This window comes from Convolutriloba macropyga, chromosome 5 (assembly GCF_964194025.1).
Source record: "Convolutriloba macropyga chromosome 5, txConMacr16.3, whole genome shotgun sequence".
NCBI classification, from domain to species: Eukaryota; Metazoa; Xenacoelomorpha; order Acoela; family Convolutidae; genus Convolutriloba; species Convolutriloba macropyga.
In genome coordinates this window covers 32,564,081-32,578,734 of record NC_134472.1, presented here as the reverse complement: position 1 = coordinate 32,578,734, position 14,654 = coordinate 32,564,081, and the positions used below count along the sequence as shown (strand labels likewise).

At 38.9% G+C, this 14,654-nt stretch overlaps 1 protein-coding gene across 1 annotated transcript in view; it reads left to right on the top strand.

Annotated features, from left to right (window-relative positions):
- LOC142339957 (uncharacterized) overlaps window positions 1-4,232 on the top strand; it is a 46,719-nt gene extending 42,487 nt beyond the window's left edge. The window contains exons 2-3 of the mRNA XM_075390327.1: window positions 1,043-1,252; window positions 4,046-4,232. Of these exons, the coding sequence (XP_075246442.1) occupies window positions 1,043-1,252; window positions 4,046-4,131 (296 nt within the window). The 3' untranslated portion in view covers window positions 4,132-4,232. The remainder of the gene's footprint in view (window positions 1-1,042; window positions 1,253-4,045) is intronic.
- The last annotated feature ends 10,422 nt before the right edge of the window (window positions 4,233-14,654 follow it).

The following is a 14,654-nucleotide window of genomic DNA, read 5'->3' as shown; positions in this document are numbered from 1 at the left end:
CAGCAAAGAAAAAACAGAATGATGGGAAAATTAACATCAACAGGAACTGAAACCAAAGTACTGTACCACAAGGCTTAACGGGGAAAATTGTCGGCTTGTGTAGCGCGAATTAACAATTTTTGAACAATTTCTAACAATGTATGCGCGTGAATAATTTTATCCATTGAAGATGAATTTTATGCGTTCCTTATGATGAGTTGCTCCTGAAAATGGTAATCAGCGTTTTGTTCACCAAACATTAAAAATTCAATTTCAACGGTTTTGGTTTGTTTTAAATGCATTTCAGATTTCGGCGGTGCTCATGAGTGAATGACCATTTAGCAAGTTCATATATTAATAATTTTCACTCTATGAACTTGCTACGTTTAGCAACTTGTCAAATTACTTAATAAAAGTTGGGTGCCAAATTAATTGAAATAATTTTGAAGGAAAGATTTTATTTCAAAGGAATTTTTGTTTGAGTGCTTCCATATGAAAGCGGTGATGTATGTAGGATTTGTGGTTGTTGGCGTGATAACGTCAAGTGCGGTAAAAACAATATCAGCCCCTGAAACCGGATTTTATAAGAATTTTACAAAAATTCACCACCTTCACGGCATTCACCGCTAATTTTTTTTTCGCTGTTCGCCGGATTTCATACCTAAATTTTTTTGCAAAAGAAGTCCAAGTATTGACCAAGTAGAGGCAGTAAATTGTTTCCATGTATTATTCAAAATTAATCAATAGCACATATTCATCAAATCACAGTTTTGCTGTAACTCATCCGCTCAAATTTGGGCACTTTCTGCAATTGTTTGTGCCCGGTTCAAAGATTTTGCTCAATTTCCCGCAGAAAGTTGCAAAAATTTGTAAGACTGTCAGTGAATGCGATGAAACTACATAATTTAGTGGTGAATTCCGTGAATTTATGTAATACCTCCGCTAAATTTTGTCAGTGAAAATATTTAACTTTTCACCTCTGATCTTTTTCGTTTCACCTTGACAAGTTTTTTGCAGGTATTCTCCGGCCCGGGTGCTACTCCGTTGTTGGTTGTCGTTCTAGACTACGCTTCGGGTGGTGGATGTAGAGGCATGTTGGACAGTGATACATATCCAGATGATTTCTACCCAGACAAATTGGGCGAAGCCACGATGGACTTAAGGGGCAATCAATTCACTCTAGCCTCCAACGTCCGCTTTGACTACACTGGGTGGCGTGGTCAGCTGTACTCGTCCTCAATATCAAATGACAGAAAACGCGCAGAATTCTCAGGTTGATCAGACACAAACTTTATGGATTTTATTATAATTCAGGAAACATGATCATAACTTTTTGCGCTCCAAAAGTTGCGCATTTTCATGCTAATCTTTATAGTTATATACTCAGTAAACACAAATACCAATGTCCAATGTATAATAGCCTAAATCGAACTTAAAATAGATATCTGTTAAATTAATCAAAACAAAAATATGCCTCTAAAAACTGCAAGAAAACTGCTTTTGTGTAGCCATTTTCTACATTTTTCTTAAAACATGATCTGTCATCAACAAGTCTTCATAATTTTTCTTTACCATTTGAGTTTTGTAAAACAACTAAACGCATAGGGACATGAGAATAAGGTAATAACTTACTCAACTTCGGATCTGTTCCACATGCTTTCAGATTTTGTTACCTTTGTAGGAAATTTTTACACAATTTTTGCCAGCGATATCAAGTTTTCAACTATTTCAGTCGAACGTAATCGTTTTCATCTGTTTCAGTCTGTCTTTAACGGAATCGCATTTTGTTTTTATTCAGCTTCATTCAACTGTGATCAAATTTTAAAGAGCAATTCACTTCAGTTTGGGTCAGAGAAATGCTTTTCGACTAGAGATACTTTACTTTTGCTTCTCGAATTTATTCAAATATCAATCTGGTCAGTGGAAATAATTTTTAGGGAAGTTGGTCTCGACAATGGCTCTAAGATTTAACAATTTTTGTCTCAAAGTGATTACAATGGATAAATTTAAAAACAACTTGACCCCGTTCGACTGAAGTTACAAGAAGGGTACCACAAAAAACAGTACTGGGTCTCTTTTGTTTCAATTTCTTTGTAATGGGTCTATGTAAGGCAATCATTGGTGAGTATTCACTAGTTTTTTAATCTGTGGTGACTGTCGAAAAAATTTGATTGCAGATTTTTTCACTGCATTTCGATTGCGAGCTGATCAAAAAAATGACAACCGATCAGAATCGAATAAAAAATTTGATGTTTGAAATTGCGTTTGAAGCACTTAGGAGTATTGAAAAAAACAAGTGCGAACAAATTTGTTCAAACCTCTGGTGAAAGACGCTACAAGAGGTTTTAGCGAAATAAAACCATATTTAACTAAAAAGAAGACCAAAACAACAAATTCTTTTTTCATTAAAAATTATAAAAAAGAAGATCTCACAAAACAACAAAAACTTTTGTAGTTTCTTTAGAAAGATATAACGGAAGATCTCACAAGAAGTCAAGATGCAATCATTAAAGTAGAAGAGATGATTGAATTGTTTGTTGGAGTATAACAGCATTTGACATTAAAATTAGAATTCTTGGTAGCCATTGTAATTTTTAACTATGCATGCGTTTAATTTTTTTCGAATAAAATTGCCGTGATAAAGAGATCTCAAATGGATCGTAATAAAATGTAACCATTGCTGTATGAAGCAATTTTTCATGTCTTTTTTTATGTCTTTTTTCAAACTTCAGCTTATTTCAAACTGCTCAGGTGTCCAAGAGAGCCAGAAGTAATCATTAGAGTGTAATTTCTAGTTATGGTTTTTTTCAAATGCGAGGATAAGGAACTTAAGACTGTTCTGCGCCTGTGGAAAAAATTGGACTGTGGAGATTTTTGATGGGATTTCAGTTGGAAGCTTTTTAAGAAGTGAAATTTAATGGGCACCGAAAGAAGTACCCACCGCTTTAAATTGGGTTCGAATAAGTTTAAAAAATCATTGACTACTCCTTGAAAACATACACCTCATAAAATTATGAATAGAAAAAAGTGGAACGACAATGTAGACAAAGAATGAAATGAGACAAGTCCAAAATATAGAAATTTGTTAAAATCTGTAGTAAAAAAACAATAGAAGTTTTCACAAAGCAACCTTAACAAAACAAAGAAAAAAATTCCAAAACTTTTATAGTTTTCTTTAAAAAGATACGACAGAGAAAGGAGTACCTCAAAAAAATCAAGATGTAGGCATGGCAGCAGAAGAGTTGATGAAATTGTTTGTTGGAAGAGGACGGCACTTGACAAAGAAATGAGGTCTTTCTGTTGCCATTGCAGTTTTGATCCGAGAATCAGTTAACTTTTTAAAATCGCAAATCATAGTGAAGAGTTTAATGTCACAAAAAATCGTGAAAAAAATTGTCGTTGAGAAATGATCATTTCGAATAAATTCTTAGAAATCTTAAATTTATTGGTTTGTTAGGTTTTTACATCGCCTTTTTAATGTAAAATTGAAAAAAAAACCAAAATGTTTGAAAATGGCGAGAGTGACACCTGTATAGAAAACTGCTGATAAAGATCGAGTCTCTAATTGTAGACCCATATCAATTTTACCTATTTTTGGAAAAAAATTGAAAAGAAAAATACCGAAGATTATTAGGCTAGTTGTTAAAACTTAAGATTTTGTCTTCAAAGCAGATGGGCTTCCTCTGTAGGAGATCAGTGGAAGCAAAAATTTGAACTAAGGAAAATCATTTCAACAACCCAAGGAAAAACGTCAAGGCACGTTGCGCACTATTAGTTCTAGCGGAAGCTGTTGATATTGCTGATCATCAAATCTTAATGAGGCTGTACAGCCTAATTGCGCTCGCTCAGATTTTGTGCTTAGGATTAATTATATGATTAATGTAATTCAAAAAAGAAAATCTTTTCATTGAACCAATCTGAAAATGATTTTAATATACTCATGATAAACAACCTAATTCCAACAAATCATTCAGTTGTCATTTGACGAGCATGTAATACTCATTTATCCGATAGTGATTGCTTTGATTCTAGTTTGTATGCACATTAATCTGGTGTAGTTCTGCAGGTGACGGAGCATGCAGTCTGGGAGCTCCGGTCAACAGAAGGGGAGAATCTACCATAGCTCTTGCAGTTCTGGTAGACCAGCAGTAACACAACAATATAAGAGCAAACACTTTGGATACCTCAAAAATGTTCAACGTTTAGCTTCTTCGTCTTTTTACATTTTAGACAAGCAGTACTGAAATAAAACAAAATTTGGGAGGATAAAATTGAAATATAAATCAGTTTAATAATTTAGTCTATTACAATCTATTGTGAGAACAACTCCCAAGTGGTTTGGACAGAACTATATACACTAAATCGAAATTAATGCTGATGACTTTAGAAGAATTCAGATCTGAAAATCAGAAAGAAACAACAATTCAGAAAAAACGTCCTGAAGCGTGAGGAAAAATAATCAGAAGGACATAGCTTGGAACAGGCCGCTGTAGTGCAACCCGTGTTGAGAAAGACCGACTCCAAATGCATCGTTTTCGTGAAGCATCGTTTTCGTCAATTTTTGTCGGTTTCATCGGTTTTACTTGCAAGAAGTGTTGGTTTTTGACAGTTTTTGTCGTTTTCTGTCGTTTTTGGTCGGACTCATCGGTTTTGCTGGTCAGAAGCATCGGCTATTGTCGGTTTGTCGAAATCGTCGGTATTGCTGTAAGGATCATCAGCTTCATGGGAACTGTAAATTCCACACGTGAGAAGCTTCGGCTTATGCAAGAGAGTCATCGTCTTATCAGCTTTAGTAGTAGTAGTAGTAGTAATAGTAGTGGTAGTAGTAGTAGTAGTAGTAGTAGTAATAGTAGTAGTAGTAGTAGTAGTAGTAGTAGTAGTAGTAGTAGTAGTAGTAGTAGTAGTAGTAGTAGTAGTAGTAGTAGTAGTAGTAGTAGTAGTAGTAGTACATCTAGCCAGTCACGACTAACCATCGGCACGGAGGTGCTGCTGGGAACGAAAAAGAAAGCGGGCTGGTTCGAAACACAAGATGGCCGGAAGCTCAGATTGAAAAGCTTAGCGGAGGCTAAGCCAGCGTTGGTAGCTTCACAACAACAATCTGCAGTAGCGGATTTAGAGTCGCTAGAAAATGAGAGTGGGTCAGCGGTGGCTGATCAAGAGTCTTTAAGATGTCAGAACTGTCAGCGGCAATTCAGTACAGTTACCGGACGCAAAGTGCACCAAACAAGATTCTGCAAAGCCGGTTTGTCAAAGAATGTCGTCGACAAGTCAAAGTTCGAGCAACTAGAGGCGAGCCTCACCTGTGACAAGTGTGAAAGGAAGTTCAAAACAGTCAATGGCCGAAAAGTTCACCAATCGAGATACTGTGGCAAACCTAAAGCAGCTGCCACACGCGTGTTTTCCTGCAAAGTACAAGATGTTATCGGAAACGAGTTTGAAAACATAGAAGCGTTCAAGTATCTCGGATCATATGTCAGCCTCAAGCATGGAGACCTCCAGGAAGTCAATTGCAAACTTGCAGAAGGTAGACAACGGTTTGCTAACTTCCAAAATCTCTGGAAGAGCAAGCAGCTCAACGTGCACCTCAAGTGCAATTTGTACAAAGCACTCGTTTTATCAGCCGTGCTGTACAGCTCAGAGACTTGGACTCTTTCGAAATTAATGGAGAGAAAACTTGAGAGTTTCCACTGTGGTTGTCTTCGGAGAATTCTACGTGTGTCATATCTGGAGAAAGCAACGAACGATGAAATTATGTCAAGATCGCGAATGCCCCAACTATCCACGATGATCATGCTCAAACGGATAAAGTGGTACGGTCACATCCAGAGAATGGAACCAGGAAGATTAGCCCGCAGTGCCTTCGATTGGGACCCGCCCGATCAATACGCCCATGCCAGACGCGCTCCTGGGGGGCAACGGAAAACGTGGATGAGTCAAATCGAAGGAGACTGTGTACGAAACAAAGTATCGTTCACCAGATTGCAGGAGAAAGCAGCAACCGGGTCGAAGAATGCCTTCAACAATTTCGTCGTACAGCACTTCACAGAATAACCAAACAAATAACTCTTCTTGTTTTGTTTGTATTTGTATTTGTATTTGTATTTGTTGCCAACCGTGCCTTTATTTCATATTTGGAATTAAAGTGTTGAAACAGTAGTAGTAGTAGTAGTAGTAGTAGTAGTAGTAGTAGTAATAGTAGTAGTAGTAGTAGTAGTAGTAGTAGTAGTAGTAGTAGTAGTAGTAGTAGTAGTAGTAGTAGTAGTAGTAGTAGTAGTAGTAGTAGTAGTAGTAATAGTAGTAGTAGTAGTAGTAGTAGTAGTAGTAGTAGTAGTAGTAGTAGTAGTAGTAGTAGTAGTAGTAGTAGTAGTAGTAGTAGTAGTAGCGGGGGACAAAATCCAACCTCACCTCCACGTGGTGTCCCCTGGGGGTAGGTCATGTGCTGCGGATCTACGCTCACATGGTCGAGCTAACGAGGCTCTGGTCTTCTAGTTTGTGGCGCAACTAGTCGTATCTCAGCCTTCAAACACCAAAGCAATGAGTACAATCAACCATGGCCCCGAGTCCCGGGTAAGGGGTGCTAAAAATCTCCCGAGGAACCAACTCAGAATTGCAACTTTAAACGTCAGAACACTGACCCAAGCCGGATCTCTAGAGGCTTTGAAAATGGATCTGGCGCGATACAAGTTGGATATTCTGGGAGTGCAGGAGACGAGATTGCAGGAGCAAGAAATTGATCTCGGAGACCACAAGCTCTACCTGTCTGACTCGTGGTTGTCTGGTGTAAAGTCGAGACAAGGAGGAGTGGGCGTTGCTGTAAAGAAGTCATTGATAAACAGCATCGTAGAACAAGTGGCTCTAAGTGAACGTATTTGCTACGTCAAGTTCGCGGCTCAGAGGAGAGCCAATCTAGCTGTTGTTGTCTGCTACGCACCTACGAATGAAGCTAGTCTCCAAGAGAAGGATTTGTTTTGGAGTCAACTTTCAGACCTAGTTTCCAGTTTCAAACATAGGGAGCGTATTTGTGTCATCGGTGACCTCAATGCAGAGCCTGGACACCAGTTGAATGACACCATGAGCTGCAGAGGCCCGTTTGGAATGGGTGAAGAAAATGAAAACTCTGAAAAGTTGTTATCATTTTGCACTTCACACAAATTGCTCGTAGGTGGTACATGGTTCCAGTATCGACAAGTGCATCGGTACACCTTCAACCCTCCCGATCCGAGTTGTCGAAAAAAGATGCTGGATCACATTCTGTTTGCAGAGAGATACAGAGGATGTCTGACGAATGTGAGGTCCAGAAGAGGGAAAACCACAATTACCGATCACGAACTGGTCATTGCGGAAGTATCTATGAAACTTTTGTCTAAAAAGTCATGCTTCACGCCCAGAATCAGTTCTGCAAAGCTGCAAGATGAAACAACGCGTGACTTATTCACGCAGGAGGTCAAGTTACATCTTGATAAGAGCGGCGATTTCGAGAATACAGAGCAGTCTTGGGACAATTTTCGAAAAGCCCTGAACCAAGCAGCAGTGAAATGCCTCCTTCCGGACAAGCGAGTGAACAAACCTTGGATTTCTCCAGATTCTCTGGAACTTATCCGGAAACGAGCCGATCTACAGTTAAAGAAACACAGCAGCGCGGAGGTGCTGTTAGAGTTCACAAACTGCTGTAAGGAAGTCAGAAAAGCTCTACGTGCAGACAAACGGGCATGGCTTGAACGCAAAGGCCAAGAAGTGCAGAGCTTCGCGGACAGAGGCAACTTAAAGGAGGTTTTTGGGGCATCACAGCAGATTTGCCGAAACTGGAGGCCCCAGTTGACCAAATTAGTTTCAAGCACTGGCGTCAACTTACGGACGAAAGAGGAACGACTTGAACGCTGGACGGAACATTTTAGTCAACTCCTGAATCCCTCAACATTCAGTTGCAGTACGAGATTGGATCCCGAAGAAGCAGCTGAAAGCTTGCCGATTGACCTGAGCCCAATTCGATTTGAAGAAGTGCTTGAAGCTGTCCGCAGGTTGAAGAATGGCAAGGCAAGTGGACCCGATAACATTTCCTGTGAGATGTTGAAAGCACACAAGGGTATTGTCGAGTGGCTCTGGGACATCATAGATAAATGTTGGTCGACGGAAGTTCTGCCCGATGACTGGAAGGTAGCAGAAATTGTCCCATTATACAAGAGTAAAGGAAAGAGGTCAGAGTGTTCGAACCACCGAGGGATCTCTCTATTGTCAGTACCAGGCAAAGTGTTCGCTTCCGTTACTCTCAATCGATGCAAAGATTCAGTGGATCGCGTCTTAAGGGAAGAGCAGTGTGGCTTCAGAAAAAGCAGAGGATGCGCCGATCAACTCTTTGCCCTGCGTCAAATAATAGAGAAATCAATGGCGTTTCAATTGGATATTAGCTTTTGTTTCATAGACTTTCGAGCGGCATTCGATTCTGTCGATCGTGAGCAGATGTACCAGATAATGAAACACTATGGTCTGCCGCAAAAAGTGATAAACATCATAAGAAACAGCTATGATGGATTCAAATGTCGAGTCAAAGCCGAAGGTGAGAAGGGACGCTTATTTGATGTCAGAACAGGCGTTAGGCAGGGTGATGTGTGGTCCCCAATCCTATTCGGCCTTGTCATCAACTACATTTTAGCTAACTCGGTGCATGGAGGATTAGACATTGGGAGATTGGTGGCTGACTTAGATTTTGCTGATGATGTTGCTCTCGTGGGGGTCTCAGACAGTGAGGTGCAAGAAAACCTACATCGAATCGAGGCCCTAGCGGAAGCCGCTGGTCTGAAGATTAATGTGGCCAAAACAAAGAATATGGGCGTAAAATGCGACAACCCAAATGTTGTTGCAGTGCCTAGTATCCAACAGAACGTGGAGATACTCACTGGAACACATAAAGGCAAACTAGGACTCCTGGCAGAGACATCTAGCCAGTCACGACTAACCATCGGCACGGAGGTGCTGCTGGGAACGAAAAAGAAAGCGGGCTGGTTCGAAACACAAGATGGCCGGAAGCTCAGATTGAAAAGCTTAGCGGAGGCTAAGCCAGCGTTGGTAGCTTCACAACAACAATCTGCAGTAGCGGATTTAGAGTCGCTAGAAAATGAGAGTGGGTCAGCGGTGGCTGATCAAGAGTCTTTAAGATGTCAGAACTGTCAGCGGCAATTCAGTACAGTTACCGGACGCAAAGTGCACCAAACAAGATTCTGCAAAGCCGGTTCGTCAAAGAATGTCGTCGACAAGTCAAAGTTCGAGCAACTAGAGGCGAGCCTCACCTGTGACAAGTGTGAAAGGAAGTTCAAAACAGTCAATGGCCGAAAAGTTCACCAATCGAGATACTGTGGCAAACCTAAAGCAGCTGCCACACGCGTGTTTTCCTGCAAAGTACAAGATGTTATCGGAAACGAGTTTGAAAACATAGAAGCGTTCAAGTATCTCGGATCATATGTCAGCCTCAAGCATGGAGACCTCCAGGAAGTCAATTGCAAACTTGCAGAAGGTAGACAACGGTTTGCTAACTTCCAAAATCTCTGGAAGAGCAAGCAGCTCAGCGTGCACCTCAAGTGCAATTTGTACAAAGCACTCGTTTTATCAGCCGTGCTGTACAGCTCAGAGACTTGGACTCTTTCGAAATTAATGGAGAGAAAACTTGAGAGTTTCCACTGTGGTTGTCTTCGGAGAATTCTACGTGTGTCATATCTGGAGAAAGCAACGAACGATGAAATTATGTCAAGATCGCGAATGCCCCAACTATCCACGATGATCATGCTCAAACGGATAAAATGGTACGGTCACATCCAGAGAATGGAACCAGGAAGATTAGCCCGCAGTGCCTTCGATTGGGACCCGCCCGATCAATACGCCCATGCCAGACGCGCTCCTGGGGGGCAACGGAAAACGTGGATGAGTCAAATCGAAGGAGACTGTGTACGAAACAAAGTAAAGTATCGTTCACCAGATTGCAGGAGAAAGCAGCAACCGGGTCAAAGAATGCCTTCAACAATTTCGTCGTACAGCACTTCACAGAATAACCAAACAAATAACTCTTCTTGTTTTGTTTGTATTTGTATTTGTATTTGTTGCCAACCGTGCCTTTATTTCATATTTGGAATTAAAGTGTTGAAACAGTAGTAGTAGCAGTAGTAGTAGTAGTAGTAGTAGTAGTAGTAGTAGTAGTAGTAGTAGTAGTAGTAGTAGTAGTAGTAGTAGTAGTAGTAGTAGTAGCAGTAGTAGTAGTAGTAGTAGTAGTAGTAGTAGTAGTAGTAGTAGTAGTAGTAGTAGTAGTAGTAGTAGTAGTAGTAGTAGTAGTAGTAGCAGTAGTAGTAGTAGTAGTAGTAGTAGTAGTAGTAGTAGTAGTAGTAGTAGTAGTAGTAGTAGTAGTAGTAGTAGTAGTAGTAGTAGTAGTAGTAGTAGTAGTAGTAGTAGTAGTAGTAGTAGTAGTAGTAGTAGTAGTAGTAGTAGTAGTAGTAGTAGTAGTAGTAGTAGTAGTAGTAGTAGTAGTAGTAGTAGTAGTAGTAGTAGTAGTAGTAGTAGTAGTAGTAGTAGTAGTAGTAGTAGTAGTAGTAGTAGTAGTAGTAGTAGTAGTAGTAGTAGTAGTAGTAGTAGTAGTAGTAGTAGTAGTAGTAGTAGTAGTAGTAGTAGTAGTAGTAGTAGTAGTAGTAGTAGTAGTAGTAGTAGTAGTAGTAGTAGTAGTAGTAGTAGTAGTAGTAGTAGTAGTAGTAGTAGTAGTAGTAGTAGTAGTAGTAGTAGTAGTAGTAGTAGTAGTAGTAGTAGTAGTAGTAGTAGTAGTAGTAGTAGTAGTAGTAGTAGTAGTAGTAGTAGTAGTAGTAGTAGTAGTAGTAGTAGTAGTAGTAGTAGTAGTAGTAGTAGTAGTAGTAGTAGTAGTAGTAGTAGTAGTAGTAGTAGTAGTAGTAGTAGTAGTAGTAGTAGTAGTAGTAGTAGTAGTAGTAGTAGTAGTAGTAGTAGTAGTAGTAGTAGTAGTAGTAGTAGTAGTAGTAGTAGTAGTAGTAGTAGTAGTAGTAGTAGTAGTAGTAGTAGTAGTAGTAGTAGTAGTAGTAGTAGTAGTAGTAGTAGTAGTAGTAGTAGTAGTAGTAGTAGTAGTAGTAGTAGTAGTAGTAGTAGTAGTAGTAGTAGTAGTAGTAGTAGTAGTAGTAGTAGTAGTAGTAGTAGTAGTAGTAGTAGTAGTAGTAGTAGTAGTAGTAGTAGTAGTAGTAGTAGTAGTAGTAGTAGTAGTAGTAGTAGTAGTAGTAGTAGTAGTAGTAGTAGTAGTAGTAGTAGTAGTAGTAGTAGTAGTAGTAGTAGTAGTAGTAGTAGTAGTAGTAGTAGTAGTAGTAGTAGTAGTAGTAGTAGTAGTAGTAGTAGTAGTAGTAGTAGTAGTAGTAGTAGTAGTAGTAGTAGTAGTAGTAGTAGTAGTAGTAGTAGTAGTAGTAGTAGTAGTAGTAGTAGTAGTAGTAGTAGTAGTAGTAGTAGTAGTAGTAGTAGTAGTAGTAGTAGTAGTAGTAGTAGTAGTAGTAGTAGTAGTAGTAGTAGTAGTAGTAGTAGTAGTAGTAGTAGTAGTAGTAGTAGTAGTAGTAGTAGTAGTAGTAGTAGTAGTAGTAGTAGTAGTAGTAGTAGTAGTAGTAGTAGTAGTAGTAGTAGTAGTAGTAGTAGTAGTAGTAGTAGTAGTAGTAGTAGTAGTAGTAGTAGTAGTAGTAGTAGTAGTAGTAGTAGTAGTAGTAGTAGTAGTAGTAGTAGTAGTAGTAGTAGTAGTAGTAGTAGTAGTAGTAGTAGTAGTAGTAGTAGTAGTAGTAGTAGTAGTAGTAGTAGTAGTAGTAGTAGTAGTAGTAGTAGTAGTAGTAGTAGTAGTAGTAGTAGTAGTAGTAGTAGTAGTAGTAGTAGTAGTAGTAGTAGTAGTAGTAGTAGTAGTAGTAGTAGTAGTAGTAGTAGTAGTAGTAGTAGTAGTAGTAGTAGTAGTAGTAGTAGTAGTAGTAGTAGTAGTAGTAGTAGTAGTAGTAGTAGTAGTAGTAGTAGTAGTAGTAGTAGTAGTAGTAGTAGTAGTAGTAGTAGTAGTAGTAGTAGTAGTAGTAGTAGTAGTAGTAGTAGTAGTAGTAGTAGTAGTAGTAGTAGTAGTAGTAGTAGTAGTAGTAGTAGTAGTAGTAGTAGTAGTAGTAGTAGTAGTAGTAGTAGTAGTAGTAGTAGTAGTAGTAGTAGTAGTAGTAGTAGTAGTAGTAGTAGTAGTAGTAGTAGTAGTAGTAGTAGTAGTACTACTAAAGGCGACACATTTCAATTGAAAAAATTACCATAAACGTCCAAATTGCAATCAGTGAAGATTCTAATAAAAAGTTAGAGGCTGTAATAAACTTCCAAATGTCATCAGTTGGCTTGGAATCCTATTGTACAGAATACTGGAAAATGTTGCTCAATTTGGCGAAATTTGCTCTTTTACAATTGCAGTGGCTCTGGGCACTATTGCGTTTCTACCTGACGTCATTTACTCCTTGACGCACCTGTCCCTGCAGTCATCCTTTGCTAAGCAGACACTCTTCCTAATGATCTTCCCTTGTACCTGTCCGCATTCCCTTGTACACTCTTTCGCTAGATGCTCATCGCTAGCTGTACTGGATCACCCAAAACCTGTGAGATTCCACACCTCAAGGCATATGCAACGTCTTTGAATTCACCAATAACGACTGTGGCATTGATAATAGTTTCGTCAGTCGTTAGTCAGTTCCTTCACCATCAAACAAAAAGTATAGCGAGTATCCAAAACTAAGGCTCGGAAAACGAATCGGCATAACCAAGAACCGGTTCCATGGATACGGGGCTCCAAAAAATTGACATGGCGTAATGACACAAGAACCCCTTCCATCTCTAGCGGCATCTGAGCAAAGTGACGTGTCTGAACGTGAGTAACGTCTCCTTGCGACCCTCAACCAACAACATGTGTCTTTTTTCCGACATAAACCTGTCCTTGAGGTCGTCATATAATAATCAAGGAGTAAAAATACGTAAATAAAAATACGTAGAAAACAAAGAAATTCATAATGTTTCGAGACAATTTCCGTAATTTTTGCTCTTATACAGCTAATCAAACATACTGCCTCGCGACCGCATTGAGTGCAGTTAACTGTTCTAAGCAACCCAGCTATCAAAAAATTGATTTAGGTCTGCAATCATCTTGGACATGTTATATTGTTATCCGGATATCAGGTTCAATCTTTTGGTAGTCTAAAACGTCTAAAAGCGTCTTCGATGTAATCAAATTTCACAAGATTACACAATCAGAATTGAAAAATGTGTCTTTTCATTTAAATCTTTCGATACAAATCAAGCAATTTAGATTGAACCACAAATTATTGTCCGATGACTTTAATTTATTGGAAAATTTTAGTAAAAAATTTTAAAACAAAAAAATTTCAAGAAATATAATAAAATAAAAACGCTGTGGAGTTTTTGATGGTCTTCTATTCAACCTGCTAATCGATTAAATATTTTTGAGTTAAAGCGTCGGAGGTGTTCTTAGTTTTGTACCCGGAGGTTTGCCTCAGTTCAAATCAGTACTGAATCATAAAAATTTCATTATGTTTTTTTGCATGAGCAGTTGGCTGTTCATGTCACTTTTTGCAATTTACAGTCTGTGTTTTAATTGTTTTAACACTCACCGTCTGCGCATGAAATTAGTCAGCTCTTATCGCGTACTGCCTTTTGTCTGACCCGTGTTAATTACCGCCTGCCACTTATCGGGCCAGAACTATTTGCCGACTGCCTTTCATCTGCCCCGCGCTAATTACCGCCTGCCACTTATCGGGCCAGAACTATTTGCCGACTGCCTCAAATATGACCAGCATAATTACATGTAAACTATTGGGCTATTCGTTGTTTACCGCTATTTAATAACCTAATTTCTCATGCTTCTCTGCTTGCTCATGAAAATTGAAAATGCGATAAATAAAAACAATGTATTGAAGAATATTATATATTTATGAAAAATACATTGATATCCTGATCAAAATGATATCATAGAATACGCTTTTCAAAGTTTAGATACACTGCAACGCAATAAAAAAGGAATGATTGTTTTAATTTGAATGTCTATTCAGTTTTAGTTCAAACAGATTCAGTGACCTTCAATCGTGTGCTCATCTAATTGGATTACGTGCAGCCGATCGTTCTGAACTGTTATTCCAGAGCCAGCACCGCAGGTATAGTGTGGGATGAGTGGAATGGAACATGGATGACTGGCATTCGAAAGAGTGACTGACGACTGCTGTCAACCAGATCAACCTCCTCTTTGGTGTTATGTCGAATAAACGCTAATCAAACTCGGAAAAATCCAAACATTGCAAAATAATCTATAACAGAGACAAAGAGGAGCAGGGAACTAATAGAGCTAAAACAGTTCAATGAAACACAGAAACTGTGAACACACTAAATCATCATCTCAAATGAACACACACAATTCATCATCACGTTTCAACTTCTATGATTACCGAACTTACTGGTGTTCTTCTTTATGTGTTTTAACTCCACTGTTAAGAGTGAAATACTTTGCAATTTGATCTTTATTGCTCTGGCGGTTGCATTTCTTTAGTTGTATTATGCAAGTTAATTCCTCCATTTTGTGGTCAAGAGATTACTATTACAACGTATTTTAAATAATTTACAACATCTTCCAAGAGACTACCAAA